The sequence below is a fragment of the Corythoichthys intestinalis genome, chromosome 6, assembly GCF_030265065.1.
Source record: "Corythoichthys intestinalis isolate RoL2023-P3 chromosome 6, ASM3026506v1, whole genome shotgun sequence".
Lineage (NCBI taxonomy): Eukaryota > Metazoa > Chordata > Actinopteri > Syngnathiformes > Syngnathidae > Corythoichthys > Corythoichthys intestinalis.
Window position 1 is genome coordinate 16,573,363 of NC_080400.1, and position 16,309 is coordinate 16,589,671.

The window sequence follows — 16,309 nt, forward strand, 5'->3', positions numbered from 1 at the left end:
AGGCAGACACAGTTGTTGCATATTTTAGTGAAGAAATAGTCCAATTTCCATCTATCCTTGAAGCATCGGCCGTCGCAGTCAACTATATTTTTTTGGTTAATTGTCGCCATTTTAGAAAATTGGAAGTAAAGGGTCACACGGGGTAATGTTGCTTAGAGTGCTGCTGCCTTTTAGTGGGTAAATGAGGAGCAGCATTTAGTGTTTAAGCTACTTCATATGCTGGTAGGAGTACTACTGACCAATTTATTAAGTCTGTGTGCGGGTTAGACATTATTGATTTTATGACAGAAGCTGGGGGCCGGATGAAATTTGACCACGGGCCGCGTTTGGCCCCTGGGCCGGTCTTTGGACATGTCTGTCCTAATCATAATATGGCCTAAACACAAAAAAGGATTGGTTCAATCTAAGAAAACTTTTTCAAGTGTTCAAATGCAAATTTTTCAATCTCAAATATTTTTTCGTATTCAAAAACTTTTTTCTATGATTAAAAATGTTCTTTTTTTTTTATTGAAGTGATTTTTCTTTTTGGAAATCTATATATTTTTTGAAGCAACTTATTTTTTGATTGAATAATAAAGAGAAAAAATGTCCTAGCCAAAATGTGGCCCAAACACAAATCAACATTACTTCAATCAAAAAGTTGCTTCAATCAAAAAAAAAAAAACAAAAAAAAAAAAACCTTGACTTCAATCAAAAATAAATAAAATAACAATGAATCAAAGAAAAATAGCTTTCACATGAATTTTTTGTCTGTTTTTGTTTCAAATTTATTTTTGCATTCAAACACATTTTTTTTTGATTGATTTTTTGGGGTTGAAAATAAATATTGTGATTGAAGCAACTTTTTTTGGATGGAATAATAAAGACCAAAATTTATCTCCATATGGCTACGCCCAGGGGATACAATTTTTGACTGTGGTAACTACATTGGCACGACACCGGCGGGCGTACCAAATTCAATGGATGACGATCTTGGCGAAAAGTATTGCCTAAGCAGCCTGATTTAGAATTCCCCTCAAGAGTGATGGGAAACAAAAAACGCTCATTGTCAACTTATTATTTTAAATATTCTTGTAAGTTGACATCAACATATTGTGCCCCTCCTGCCCCAAAAGTCAAACTCCGCCTATGGTGCTGCAACAGCCGGGGTGGCCGCCGGTCCGACCGGGCCAATAAACAGCACGCCAGGGGGCCACATCGGCCTTTTTTTTTTTGCAGGAGGGCGCCTCCTTCCTGACATATTGAAATTTACTAAGGGGTGGAGGCGAGGTGAAGTACTGGGGGAGGCTAAGTAACGAATTTTGAACAGGGGGCGGGTCTCCGGATCCTACCTTATAAAGCAGTCCGATTGGCGTCTCTCCTCACCCCGTCCTGCGCTCACCTCAAGTCCGGCCTCCAGCCCTCCGTTTGAGGGGGCTCCACGTCTGCAAAAAGAAAAAAGAAAAGAAAATAAGAACCTGGAAAACGATGGCCACATGAAGTTGTTGTGACTTTTTACACGAAGGAGCTTTTTTTGTCGTGTGTGCAAACAAGGATTTTAACTTTTGGGGAAAAGAGTTAAAAGTTGAAAAAAGTGTCAAGGTGCGACAGCTCATCCAATTCCTCTCAAGGTTTTCTTTGTGGGGATGTTGAGCTCTGTGAAGATGGAAGCCCACGACATACCAGAGTGGAATACTTTCTACAGCGAGGCCAGCGAGGTAAGCGAACGCAACACGCGCGTTAAAACTGCTGCTTTTTTTTGAGGAAAATCGGATTGAAAATGCTATTTTTCTTAACTTAAGTCGACTTGAATGAAGTCATTCGCAATTCATTGGTACATTTATCGATACAAAATTATAAGAGGCCAAGAAAATTCTCAAAAATTAATGTTTGACAAGCTTATAATTAACGACACTATTCAACTTACAGCTCAAATGCGCCAGCAACACATTACATTTACATTTACAAGCCTAAATAATAAATAATAAGATCTGTGAATACACAAGTACATTTGCATGTTAAAAAATAAATAAAAAAAATAAATAAAAGTATATTTACAAGCCTAAACTGATATGAAAACAAATATGTGTTTAACGCATTTTAGGAAAAAATGTTTTTTTAAATGCTTGAACAATATCATAAAGATATAATACATTAGTTTTTCTAATAGTTAACATAAAATATGAAGATGCATTCATTTATCACACACATTGAATCCTATTTTGTCAAAAATAATTGACATTTTACCACATAAGAAAACATAGTCGTATATTTAACCTTCATACTTCGTCAAAAATGAAGCAATCATTCTCGTTTGATGACGTAATTATAGTTGCTTGTTCGCTCGGCAAACAAATGCAAATAACAATTTAAAAAACACCGCTAGGTGTTAATGTAATTCAAAGTTAATGTCATCAACTGCTGATTAAATTAACACGTTGCTCAAGTCCGAGCGAAGTGCGAGAGTTCCTTCCAACTTTAAATATTATCGGTTCTTTGAATATTGGTATGTTTTTGAAGCAAATATAATATGGAAAAAAAGATTTTCCATTTTTCCGCAGTAAAACTGTGTGGGAGAAGAAATCAAAAGGGTCTTGCTGACGCGCTCTTGCGCACTTTGACGTTCACGCGTGAGTGCGAAATCCGTGCGCACTGAGAGCTTCATTGTGCATTGACCAGGAAAAAAAAAATAGAAGACGACACTCACTAAAAGCCTCCTTCACATTAGAAGAGAAGAAAACTCTGAAATAAAGTGAATTCACTAATGGTTATTTTTCTGTGCCATTGACTGTGATAGCATAGGCGGAGTTTGACTTTTGAGGCGGGGGGGGGGGGGGGGGGGGGGGGCAAAACATGTTGATGACCCCGAAACGCAGTGTCAGCAATAAAATTAACTAACAAGAATATTTATAATAAGTTGACAGCGAGTGCTTTTTTGTTTCCCATAATTATTGAGGGGAATTCTAAATCAGGCTGCTTATAGGCAATACTTTTCGCCAAGATCGTCATCCGTTGAATATGGCCCGCCGGTGTCGTGCCAATGTAGTTACCCCAGTCAAAAATTGTATCCCCTGGGCGGAGCCACATGGAGGTAGATTTGTGTCTTTATTATTCAATCAAAAAAAAAAAGTTCCTTCCATTAAAATATATATTTTCAACCAAAAAAAGTCACTTTAATAAAAAAAATGTATTTGAATGCAAACTAATATAAAAATGCATGTGAAAGCTATTATTCTTTGATTTTTTTTTTTTTTTTTTTTTTTTTTTTTTTTTTTGGTTTCTTTTTTTGATTGAAGTCAAGTTTTTTTTTTTTTTTTTAATTGAAGCAACTTTTTTGATTGTGAAGTAATGTTGATTTGATTTTGGGCCACATTTTGGCTAGGACATTTTTGTCTTTATTATTCAATCAAAAATAATATTATTTGATCAAAAAATAAGTTCCTTCAAAAATATATTTTCAAAAAGAGAAATCACTTCAATCAAAAAAAGAAATGGTGTCGTGCCAATGTAGTTACCCCAGTCAAAAATTGTAGCCACATGGAGGTAGATTTGGGTCTTTATTATTCAATCCTAAAAAAAAGTTGCTTCATAAAAAAAAAGTTGCTTCAATTAAAATAAATATTTTCAACGAAAAAAAAGTCGCTTTAATTAAAAAAAGTGTTTGAATGCAAAAATACATTTGAAACTAAAATAAAAATGCATGTGAACGCTATTTTTCTTTGATTTTTTTTTGTTTTTTTTTTTTTGATTGAAGTCAAGTTTTTTTTTTTTTTATTGAAGCAACTTTTTTGATTGAAGTAATGTTGATTTGGTTTTGGGCCACATTTTGGCAAGGACATTTTTGTCTTTATTATTCAATCAAAAAATTAGCTGCTGCAAAAATATTTTTTCAAAAAGAGAAATCACATCAATCAAAGAAAGAAACTTTTCAATCAAGGAAAAAGTTTTTGAATGCGAAAAAAATATTTGAGATTGAAAAATTTGCATTTGAACACTTCATTTTGTATCGAAAAGGTTTTCTTTGTTTGAAGCGATCCTTTTTGTGTTTGGGCCATACTATGGGTAGGACATTTGTGTCTAAATCATTCAATCCCCCATAAAGTTGCTTCAATATATATATATATATATATATATATATATATATATATATATATATATATATATATATATATAAACGATTACATTTTTAATCGAGTTAATTACAGCTTAAAAATTAATTAATCGTAATTAATCGTTAACGCGATAATTTTGACAGCCCTACTATATATATATATATATATATATATATATATATATAGTACTGTGCAAAAGTCTTAGGCAGGACACCTGCCTAAAACCTTTGCACAGTACTGTATATTTTTATTATATTACGTATATACAGGATATACTGTATGTATATATTTTCGCCAAGTGGAAGCTTCCATGATCCTAATAAATTTAATAATTAAAAATATATATATACAGTACTGTGCAAAAGTTTTAGGCAGGTGTCCTGCCTAAGACTTTTGCACAATACTGTATATATTTTCAATCAAAGAAAAAATCATTTGAAAAATAAAATTGCCCTCCCCTATTTTTTTTGTTTTTTTTTGTTGTGAAAATTATATGCAAAGCAAACGTTTAAGTTGCCAGTCACATGATCTGTTCAAAGTCTAATTTTGACCGATTATAAAAATATTTTTTTTTCTTCATTTCATTCATTTTTGTTGCAGTTTTATTGCTTTACAACTTGTATATTTGTATCAGAGTCAATTAAATGCAATGACACTTTTCGACCACCAGGGGAGGCCTGGCCCCCCTTAAGATCCGCTTATGACGTCCAATCCATTTTGATTGAGAGAGGTTGGCAGCGAGTGATCGCTGAAGAAAATTGGACGTACATTGCAAGGGCGTATAGGTTTGGTCTCAACATTGGTAGGGATGATCTAACAGCATAACCCGCATGTACACTTTTCGCTGGGGATGGGACATTAATAAGACCAAACAGATTGGGTGAACGGAGGTAAGGGCTACATTTGAACCCAATTGACTGATAAGCTAAATGATCAATGCAAAATAAATCTGAATTGACTTATAATAACTTTCATATGTATTGGTTCACCTGATACACCGTTCATTTCAAACCTATTAAAAACATTTTGAAAACTTCCAGAATAAATATCTGTATTTTCTTAGCAAATTTGAATTCCAATATTTGAACATAATTTTAAATGGTAAATGGTGTTAAAAATTATATTAACACACACAATTAATACAAACTTGATAAAAATCTCTTAACTATCCAGGAATGCTAAAAACTAAAACATTTGTCTTAAGACCACTCAACATTATCTGTCTAAATAAGGAAATTAAATATAACTGAAAAAAAAAAAAAAACATCTTAGGCGCGGAAAAACAAACCAAAAAATAGTAATAATAAAAAGGAGGTTTTCATCAGGTGAAACACTATTTCTTTTGTCCACAAGACAGCCAAACTCAACAAAAAAATGAAAGTTCCTTTCAACTGCTTTAAGACCACATAAATAAAATAAAAATGAAAATTGCGGAGAAGAGGGTAAACCTCGGTTCACTACATTTCTCACAGTTTAACGTAGAAAACACATACAGGAGGACACTTCTCTCTTCTCTCAAAGCAGCTTCCTACTGTAGTTTTGCAGGTTAGCAAATTCACACAGTTTAATGTTATGCTAACTCTGATGGAGGCTGGACTTTCAGTAGCAAAATTAGTGGTGTGTCCCCCCCCACCTCCACAACAATGACGTCTTTTTACTAGGGCTGTCAAAATTATCGCGTTAACGGGCTTTAATTATTTTTAAAAATTAATCACGTTAAAATATTTGACGCATTTAACGCACCTGCCCCGCTCAAACAGATTAAAATGACAGCAAAGTGTCATTTGCACTTGTTACTTGTGTTTTGCCGCCCTCTGCTGGGGCTTGGGTGCGACTGATTTTATGGGTTTCAGCACCATAATTATTATTGACATCAACAATGGCAAGCTACTAGTTTATTTTTTGATTGAAAATTTTACAAACTTCATTAAAACGAAAACATTAAGAGGGGTTTTAATATAAAATTTCAATAACTTGTACTAACATTTATCTTTTAAGAACTACAAGTTCTATCCATGGATCGCCTTAAGAGAATATTAATAATGTTACTGCCATCTTGTTGATTTATTGCTATAATAAACAAATACAGTACTTATGTACAGTATGTTGAATGTACATGTCCGTCTTGTGTCTTATCTTTCCATTCCAACAATAATTTACAGAAAAATATGTCATATTTTATAGATGGTTTGAATTTAGATTATTTACGATTAATTAATTTTTAAGCTGTGATTAAATCGATTAAAAATTTTAATTGTTTGACAGCCCTACTTTTTACATCAGCGGCTGCTGCTGGCTGAAAAAAACTTCTAATATCCCTCCTCTTCGAAGGAGGCGGAGGAGGTGGCATGTTGTGTTTCTGTCATGGCTGTGAGTGTGCGCGTGTGTGTTGTGTCAAGTCATCAGCCATTGCATTTGCCACGTGCATTTGAGGGGAAAAAATAGACTCATTCAACAAGTAAAAAGGGAAAATTCACGTCTGAACATAATGAAAATAATTCACTTAATAATGGTAAGGTCAATTCTATCCTTACAGCATATGTGAAGACAATCTAAATTACTGTACATATATAACTGAAGTCATTATATAATGGAAATAAGGTTGCTTAAAAGTTGGTGTGGACAATTGGAACGTCCTGAAAAATAGCTAATGTTATGTCCCTACTGTCCCTATGCAAACGTACGCCCTTGGTCCATTGACATCAATGGCACAATGTTGAAAAAAAAATTAAGGTAAAATACAAGCAGTTCTTTGCCTTGCGAGAATTTTACCATTAAGATACACAAAAACAGAAAATTGCACATAAAAAAACACCACGGTTGTTTCGGTAACTGTATATTTTACAGTAGTTCACAGTTTTTTTTTAAACTGAAAATCACAGCAGCGTGAAAAAAACCTTGTGATCCATATGTTAAACGGTCTTGATGGTGACGTCACTGGGCTACATTTCGACTTCTTGTCACTGTCATCATTACAGTCGAGCGTGGTGACTGCAGAGCGACAAAAGGCTGCGTGTAAGAAAAACTTACTTCTTGAGAACTCAAAACAGCGTGCTATAGCAGATGAAGTTGGCCTATTCACTCAGAAGTCAGCATGCTCGACAGGCGCAGAGACAGTCTGAGTTCAAACCCAGATAGGCAGTAGGGGCGTGACAAAATATCGAAATGGTGATACAGTGATCCCTTGTTTTTCACGTTTAATGGGGACCAGAACCTGCCGCGGTAAGTGAAATAAAAAAAGGCAAAGTAGCCCCCCCCAAAAAATAAATAAAAATTGTCTTCAATATATTCAGATTCGGCTCTGGAAAAACATACCTACAAGACATGTTTTGTCACTTTTTTCCCAAAGTATCATTAAATAATTATGTATTCCGAAATGCACCAGTTTCGTCACATTTTGGAGCCGTTGATCGCCTTCCCAAAATAGTCGTTTTTTAATATTTTGGATATATATATATATATATATATATATGTGTGTGTATGTATATATATACAGTATGTATATAAATTAGGGGTGTCAAACGATTAAAACCTTTAATCGAGTTAATTACAGCTTAAAAATTAATTAATCGTAGTTAATCGCAATTAACCGCAATTCAAACCATCTATAAAATACGCCATATTTTTCTGTAAATTATTGTTGGAATTGAAAGATGAGACACAAGATGGATATATATATTCAACATACGGTACATAAGTACTGTATTTGTTTATTATAACAATAAATCAACAAGATGGCATTACCATTATTAACATTCTGTTAAAGCGATCCATGGATAGAAAGACTTGTAGTTCTTAAAAGATAAATGTTAGTACAAGTTATAGAAATTTTATATTAAAACCCCTCTTAATGTTTTCGTTTTAATAAAATTTGTAAAAATTTCAATCAAAAAATTGAATTGTTGATGCCAATAATTACTTACACAATGCTCATGGGTGCTGAAGCCTATAAAATCAGTCGCACCCAAGCGCCAGCAGAGGGCGACAAAACTCTGAAAAACACAACAAGTACACATTTCACTGTGCTGTCATTTTAATGTTTGAGCGGGGCATGTGCGTTAATCGCGTCAAATATTCTAACGTGATTAATTTAAAAAAATAATTACCACCCGTTAACGCAATAATTTTGACAGCCCTAATATAAATATAATAAGAATTTAGTCAACCACCAATTGTGCAAGTTCTCCTACTTGAAAAGATTAGAGAGGCCTGTAATTGTCAACATGGGTAAACCTCAACCATGACAAATAGAATGTGGGGAAAAAAAACAGAAAATCACACTGTTTGATTTTTAAAGAATTTATTTCCAAATTAGAGTGGAAAATAAGTATTTGGTCAACTACAAACAAGCAAGATTTCTGGCTGTCAAAGAGGTCTAACATCTTCTAACGAGGTCTAACGAGGCTCCACTCGTTACCTGTATTAGTGGCACCTGTTTTAACTCATTATCTGTATAAAAGACACCTGTCCACAACCTCAGTCAGTCACACTCCAAACTCCACTATGGCCCAGACCAAAGAGCTGTCGAAGGACACCAGAGACAAAATTGTAGACACACTCCAAACTCCACTATGGCCCAGACCAAAGAGCTGTCGAAGGACACCAGAGACAAAATTGTAGACCTGCACCAGGCTGGGAAGACTGAATCTGCCATAGGTAAAACGCTTGGTGTAAAGAAATCAATATTATCATTATTTTAAAACAAGAATAAAGAAGTAAAATGCTTGTTTTTATTAAATGCTTCATTGAGCGAGTTCACTCAAATCTGCTTACAATGAGTTGCCGCAGCAACTGTTTAACAAGTTAAAGCATGCAGCGCTTTGAAGTAAGCTTCTCTGGCAAGATCAAACCTTAACCGTCTGTCAATCATCGTTAACTTTAATAAGCCATTCCAGTACACTGCCTGACCAAGAAAGGCAGCAGGAGTGAGAGTGAGAGACTACGTGATCGGATTGGGACAGCTCTATAAAATACTGCTAGGGTTGTTCCGATCATGTTTTTTTGCTCCCGATCCGATCCCGATCGTTTTAGCTTGAGTATCTGCCGATCCCGATATTTCACGATCCGATTGCTTTTTGTTACTCCCGATTCAATTCCAATCATTCCCGATAATTTTTCCTGATCATATACATTTTGGCAATGCATCAAGAAAAAAATGAATAAAACTCGGACTAATATATACATTCAACATACAGTACATAAGTACTGTATTTGTTTATTATGACAATAAATCCTCAAGATGGCATTTACATTATTAACATTCTATCTGTGAGAGGGATCCACGGATAGAAAGACTTGTAATTCTTAAAGGATAAATGTGACATTATATATTGTGCTAAATATTGCCATCTAGTGAATTTTTATGAGCTTTCAGTAAATGATAATTCAGCCATTTAACTTCTGCCCAAATGTATGATGGGAAGTGCAACCATGACTGTGCGTAGTGGTACCAATTGATATATCTTCTCCGCGTTGGGAAATAAAACAGGGTGTTAAAAAAAAGATCAACTACTGCATTTCTTCCCTACATTGCTTCCCACGATATTTCTAATTGATGAGATGGGGATTGTAAGGCTGTAGCCAATTAAAAAACAGCTTCAAAGGCTGCCAAAATTGTCTCTACTCATTTAACGTTGCCTTTTAACTCTATGTGTACGTAAAACGGTGCCATTATAGATTGAACGTGAAAATGCGTGAGTGGGTAGTGATGCGCATGCATTAATTGCGTTAAATATTTAAAAGTTATTACCGCCGTCAACACGATAAATTTGATAGCCCTAGTTTAAGCCAAAACTAAAGACTCTGGATGAGTGTAAGACATTTTGTCTGTAAATTTAAATACAATTATAAAACAATTTAATTTAAAAAATATATATATTTTTTAAAAAGGCATGTTCGATATTGTTTTGCTGATTCCGATACTTTGAAAATGACGTGATCGGGACATCTCTAAATACTGCTTTTATTTATCTATTTTTTAATTGAAAAAAAGTACACGATGAACTGAGGGTGCGAAGTTTGAAGAGCAAAGTAGTGAGGGATCACTGTATATCGTGATACTTTGCATCCCAAAAGGTTATCGATACGCTTATGCCAAGAATTGAGATTACGTTTTAAAAAGTTGCCAACAAATTGCTACAAAAATCTTCCACGATAATAGCGTCTCACGTCGAATCCATTAAGACCAGGAGGGGCGAATCAATCAATCAACTTTATTGATATACCTCTTTACCAACGTTTGTTCATTCGAAACCAGAGCTTCCGCAGTCACTCTTTCCGATTTTCAGGGCATTTACAGGTCACTTTCTGTTGAGTTTGAGTCACTGCCTATTCATTCCCTAAAATCAACAGGAAGTGACCCCTAAAATGCCCCAAAATCAACAGGAAGTGAATGACCTGAAAACTACCTCGTTGCCTGGCATTGACTGCCACTGACAGTCGGAGAAGTAGGAGGGGCCCGTTTGAAGAGGGAGGGCTTTATTCATTGCCACTCTCCCAGTTCAAATGGATTGGACGTCTACAAGTGATAAACTTTGAGCAAAAGGATGAATATAGATTTTTTTTCTGTTTATTAGTTGTTTTGTAGAATGAATTCCTGACTAATGTATCGATCATTGTTGTATCGCCAAATTGTGAAATCATCGCTATCGTGAGCTTTGCATTGCGAATCTTATCTTGAGGTACCAAGAGGTTCCCACCCACAATAGGCAGTGCAGTTATGTCAACATTTACATCAGACAGGTTACACATTTATACTTTTTACAGTTGTTTGCTATTATACAGTCACAATGGTATTTTTATGGGAGTTTGTTGTAATTTTAACAGTAAAGCATTGACGGTACAATTCTGGCAACCGGAGTTGCTTTTATTTTATTGTAAATTTAACAGTTTTTTTAAAGTGCAGCCAAAGTGTTCACAGACAACTGTTGTTGTTTTTTGTCACAGATGTATTCATCGCCCAGCAGCATGAACACTGCCCTGGCATCGGTGGGCTCTATGGGGCCCATCAACAGTTATATCAACCTAAACCCGGCGGGCAGTGGAGGTGGCAGCCTGAACATGGCGTACCCCGGCTCGGGTCTTAGTACATCCCCGCTGGCCTCCATGAGCTCGGGCACAGCGCACATGCCGCTTTCCCCGGTGGCGCCCTCCTTGGGCTCAGGCTCGCTGACCCAGCTGGGTCCGGCCACCGCCCCGGGCTCGCTGTCACACTACGGGAACATGGGCCAGTCCATGAGCCAGCTGGCCTACCCGTCGGGCGCCTCCCTGAGCCGCGGCGTGCCCAAGGAAATCCCGCCCAAACCGTACCGCCGTTCGCTGACCCACGCCAAGCCGCCCTACTCATACATCTCGCTTATCACCATGGCCATCCAGCAGAGCGGCAGCAAGATGCTCACCCTCAATGAGATTTACCAGTGGATCATGGACTTATTCCCGTACTACCGGGAGAACCAGCAGCGCTGGCAGAACTCCATCCGCCACTCACTGTCCTTCAACGACTGCTTCGTCAAGGTGGCCCGCTCGCCCGACAAACCGGGCAAAGGCTCCTACTGGACGCTCCACCCGCAGTCGGGTAACATGTTCGAGAACGGCTGCTACCTGCGGCGCCAGAAACGTTTCAAAATTGATGACAAGCTAGCCAAGAAGGCGGCGAAGGACGGCGGCAAGAGGGGCGAGGCGGCCGGCGAATGCAGCCCAGCTGGCGGCGGTTCGGACGAAGCTGACTCGGCCCACTCAGACAACTCCCACCCAGGTTCCTCCGACGACCAGTCCCTGCCCCGTGGAACCGCTAACAGCTCCTTGCTAGTACCGCTGGACTGCCCGCCGCCAACTGCCCCCACCGTTGTGCCGCCCTCCTCCTCAGCCTCCATCTTCCACTCCCAGTCTGCCCACCTCCTTCCCGGCGCCATGGGGCAGCACATGGAGCTCCCCAACGACGCCCTTAAGTCCCTGGACCCCCACTACAACTTCAACCACCCCTTTTCCATCACCAACCTCATGTCCAACGAGCAGAAGATGGACCTCAAGTCCTACCAGGACCAGGTGATGGCGTACAACAGCTACGCCGCCGCCGGATCACCTGTGGCCGCCAAGCAGATCTACGATAGCCCCGGACCGGCTGCCATGGACTCTGGTGCTTACTACCAGACACTTTACAGCCGCTCTGTGCTCAACGCGTCCTAATCTAAAATGGAGGTTCTTGGAGAGACTCAAAAAAAAGACACCACCTTTGGAAAGCCGTTGGAGCATTTAGTCATTTACTCATTGGTCTAGCACCATCAATGGGAGCCAATAAATTAAGATCCAGTTTAAATTCCATGTAATAGTACTAACTACTGGCAAAAAAAAAAAAATCTACCCTCTGGTCGAACAACTGTGTCCTACCAGGAATGTTTTTCCTCATGTTATCAGATCAACTGTCTTTCTCGTAAAATTTTTTCAACTACTAGTGAGACTTTTGTCCTACTCCGAACTCATAGCATAGACTTCATAGTGATATTGACAGGTCAGATTCCACCTTCACAGCGCCACGCCTCCAAGTAGGGGGCCATCCCACAATCCGCTTCAGTTATTCGCAGTCGGTTGCAGCGACACATGCAGCGATCCAACGCCGGATTTAGGTTGAAAAAGTACGAAAGTTGTACCGCATACCAACAGGAAGGATTGTCTGTGATATGATATAAGTGATATGTTCGATGATTCAAGGTTATTATTATAGTTTTCGTTTTTTCACAAGAATTTTCAACGTAAAAATCTCTTTGTTGTAAGGCTGCCGCCACATTGACTAACAGACTGGGATCGTACTTCGACATATTTACGTAAAATAAATGCTACCTGCCTGGTTTTTTGCTCTTTAAACAAAGAATCGAGACTGTTTTAAGTCCATATCTATAAAGAATTCAGGGTTTTAAGCATTTTTTCACAAGAATTTTCACCGGAAAAGCTGTTTCCATAAGGCGGCCGCCACATTGACTAAAAGACTAGCATCGTACTTCGACATACTGTATTTACGTAAAATAAATGCTAACTGCCCGTTTTTTTTCTCTTTTAACAAAGAATTGAGACTGTTTTACGTCCATATCTATAAAGAATTCAGGGATTTAAGCATTTATTCACAAGAATTTTCACCGGAAAAGCTGTGTTTACATAAGGCGGCCGCCACATAGACCAACAGGCTAGCATCGTACTTCGACATATTTACGTTAAATAATTGCTAACTGCACGTTTTTTTTGCTTTTAACCAAGAATCGCGACTGTTTTGCATCTATATCTATTAAAAAATTGAGGGATTTAAGCATTTATTCACAAGAATTTTCAATGGAAAAGCTCTGTTTACATAAGGCAGCCGCCACATTGACTAACAGACTAGCATCGTACTTCAACATATTTACGTAAAATAAATGCTAACTGCATGTTTTTTTTTTGCTTTTAACCAAGAATTGAGACTGTTTTGCGTCTATATCGATAAAAAATTGAGGGATTTAAGCTTTTATTCACAAGAATTTTCACTGGAAAAGCTCTGTTTACATAAGGCAGCCGGCACATTGACTAACAGACTAGCATCGTACTTTAACACATTTACGTAAAATAAATGCTAACTGCAGTTTTTTTTTGTGCTTTTAATCAAGATTCAAGACTGTTTTACATCCATATCTATTAAAAAAAAAATTGAGGGATTTAAGCATTTATTCACATGGTTTTCAACGAAAAAAGCTCTGTTCACATAAGGCGGCCACCACATTGACTAACAGACTACCATCGTACTTCGACATATTTATGTAAAATAAATGCTAATTGCACGTTTTTTTGCTTTTAACCAAGAATCGAGACTGTTTTGCGTCTATATCTATAAAGAATTTAGGGATTTAAGCATTTATTTCCAAAAATTTTCAACGAAAAAAGCTCTTTGTTTGTGATTCCACTCGGTCACAATGCAGGCCCCCTATAAATTGGCCCCACGCCCCGTGTCCCGTCAATATCATTAAGAAGTCTATGCCAATAGTATACGAGCTAACGCCTCGTAAACAACTCATGCGGTTTTCTCCACGCAGTGCGGCAAAGTTGTTCAACAAATTCGGACATAGAGAGCACTAGTACATGGATTTTAATCTGGATTTGAAGGATCTGAAATAAATGTCCAAAAGGCTTTGCTCACCACATTTTTTGAAGGACCATAATTGTATTCCCCCATTATGGAGACTCCCTGGTTACACACAATTATGAAATTGATGATTAAGATGGACTCTGTACAAAGTGTAAATAGCGGCAATGTGTGCGTGAGTGCATGGCTGTGTCAAAGGGGTATTTGCATTTATTTATAAAGGGAATAAATTTTAATATATCTTACATTCTGCTTTGTCCAAACAGTTACAAATGTGTGCTTCAGGTGTTACTTTCAAGTTTTAAGCTTCATGTTACAAAAAATTTCCGTGAGTACCGCATGCCCTTAACGGGTTATTCTGGAATAAGGGATGTTCCGAAGCTCATGAATATTGGGACTTGAATGTCCTGGTGTGGGAAGATTTTAGAATCAGATCAGTTCTGGAATAAAGGTGTTCTGGAATAAATTATTATTCTGAAGTAGGCGGCAGGGATGCCTTCTAATGGCTTTGTTCTTTTTTTAAATAAGCAATGTGATGGGAATAAGATTGTTTTGGGGATTTTGGAATGTTGTCTTCTGCTACTTCCAGAATGAAACACAATTCTGGAATGAAGAAATGTTCTGTTATGGGAAATATCCAGAATAGAAATATTCCGGGAAAAAATCTGTTCCAGCAAAAAGTACTATTTAGGATTAATGAATCTGCTGGCAATCTGTGATTGGAAAGATCTAAAATAGGATATTGTGGGAATACTTTCAAAAGATGTTTAAGAATATCATTTTTGTAATAAGTAATGCTGTGGAACAGGAATGTGTAGGGATGGGAACGATCTGTAGTAGTAATGTTCTATACATGATAAAGGATTATTCTGGAATAAGGATAAGGTTATAGAATAGGAATGCTCTCGAATATAAATATTGTATTTTGAGAGGAGTGTTTCGGGATTGGAATGATCCGGATTATAGAGGAAGTTTGGAAAATGAAGGCAAAGTAAACTGTGGTAAATACTTTAAAAAACAACATTCCGTGTTTCATTTTCGTTTTTGTTACCTGTTAAGAGTTGCTTAACTCGGACCGGACCATTCATTCACAAGTGTGTGTTGTGCGCATATGTATGAAGTCAGTTACTAAAACGAGAGGGGAGGAGAGATGCACTATGGGAGATTTACATACAGTACTTTGCACTATGGAGCTCCCACTGGCCAGGTGGGCTGATAGTGTGCGCGTTTGTGTGTTTGTGCATGTTTGTGTGTGTTACCATTCCGAGTGGGGGTGGTCTCTCTGAGGTTCAGCAAAACTGTCACATTGCGGTCAAAAGGGCCTTTCCACATGATCACTTATCAATAAAGTGGAGGACGAGAAACATCGAGGTCACATGACGGAAGAAAAAAATGTCGCATTTAAGCTATGTGGTCGCTTTTTGTTTTCACACTTGTTTTTTTAACTGCGTGTCCTTATAATATATTGTTCCTTTTTCTTCTCAATGTGATGACCAGCATTTTTCTTAATAAAAAGGTTCAAATGGGGCAATTGCTGTATTTGTGTGTTTTTCAGAGAATGTAATTATTGACTGCCAATGGATTGGACATCTAGCGCTGTCAATGGCAGCCAGTGGGTTAAATGAGTGCCCTGTAAGGTTTTATAAACAGTCATAATTTTTGCAAGGAGGAGTTCAAATTATATATTTTTTATTTACCATGCCAAAATGTGTGTCGGTCACACTAATACTTTAAATTGATTTCAATAGTCCTCCAGGCTGCAAGACCACTGATTCAGACAAAAGCTTACCGTATTTTCCGGACTATAAATTGGACTTGTTTCATAGTTTTGTGGGCCTGCAACTTAGGTGCAATTAATACAGTCGTACCTCTACACAGGGCTGTCAACAGGCTTGCAGGCCCAGGGACAAGAGACCATTATAGGCAACCCCCGCCACCAGCTTGTCACGACAACATACCGTAATTTCTGGACTATTGGGCGCCCCTGATTACAAACCTCACCCAGTACATTTTTAAAGGAAAAACCATTTTGTACATACATAAGTCTCTCCTGCCTATAAGCCGCGTGTGCCCACTTAGTAACAAGAGACATTGACAAAGAAATATACAGTTTTCA

General features: G+C 37.5%; 1 protein-coding gene across 1 annotated transcript; it reads left to right on the plus strand.

Moving 5' to 3' along the window:
* The first annotated feature begins 1,370 nt into the window (after positions 1 to 1,370).
* Positions 1,371 to 15,720, plus strand: LOC130918051 (hepatocyte nuclear factor 3-gamma-like). Its single transcript, XM_057839920.1, has 2 exons — positions 1,371 to 1,697; positions 11,037 to 15,720. The coding sequence occupies exons 1-2, from the start codon at positions 1,626 to 1,628 to the stop codon at positions 12,273 to 12,275; spliced, it is 1,311 nt and encodes a 436-aa protein (XP_057695903.1). The 5' UTR covers positions 1,371 to 1,625; the 3' UTR covers positions 12,276 to 15,720.
* The last annotated feature ends 589 nt before the right edge of the window (positions 15,721 to 16,309 follow it).

Coding starts and splice junctions, on each gene's coding strand:
- LOC130918051 (XM_057839920.1), top strand. CDS start 1,626: ATGTTGAGCTCTGTGAAGATGGAAGCCCACGACATACCAGAGTGGAAT. Junction 1,698..11,036: donor TCTACAGCGAGGCCAGCGAG/GTAAGCGAACGC, acceptor TTTTTGTCACAG/ATGTATTCATCGCCCAGCAG.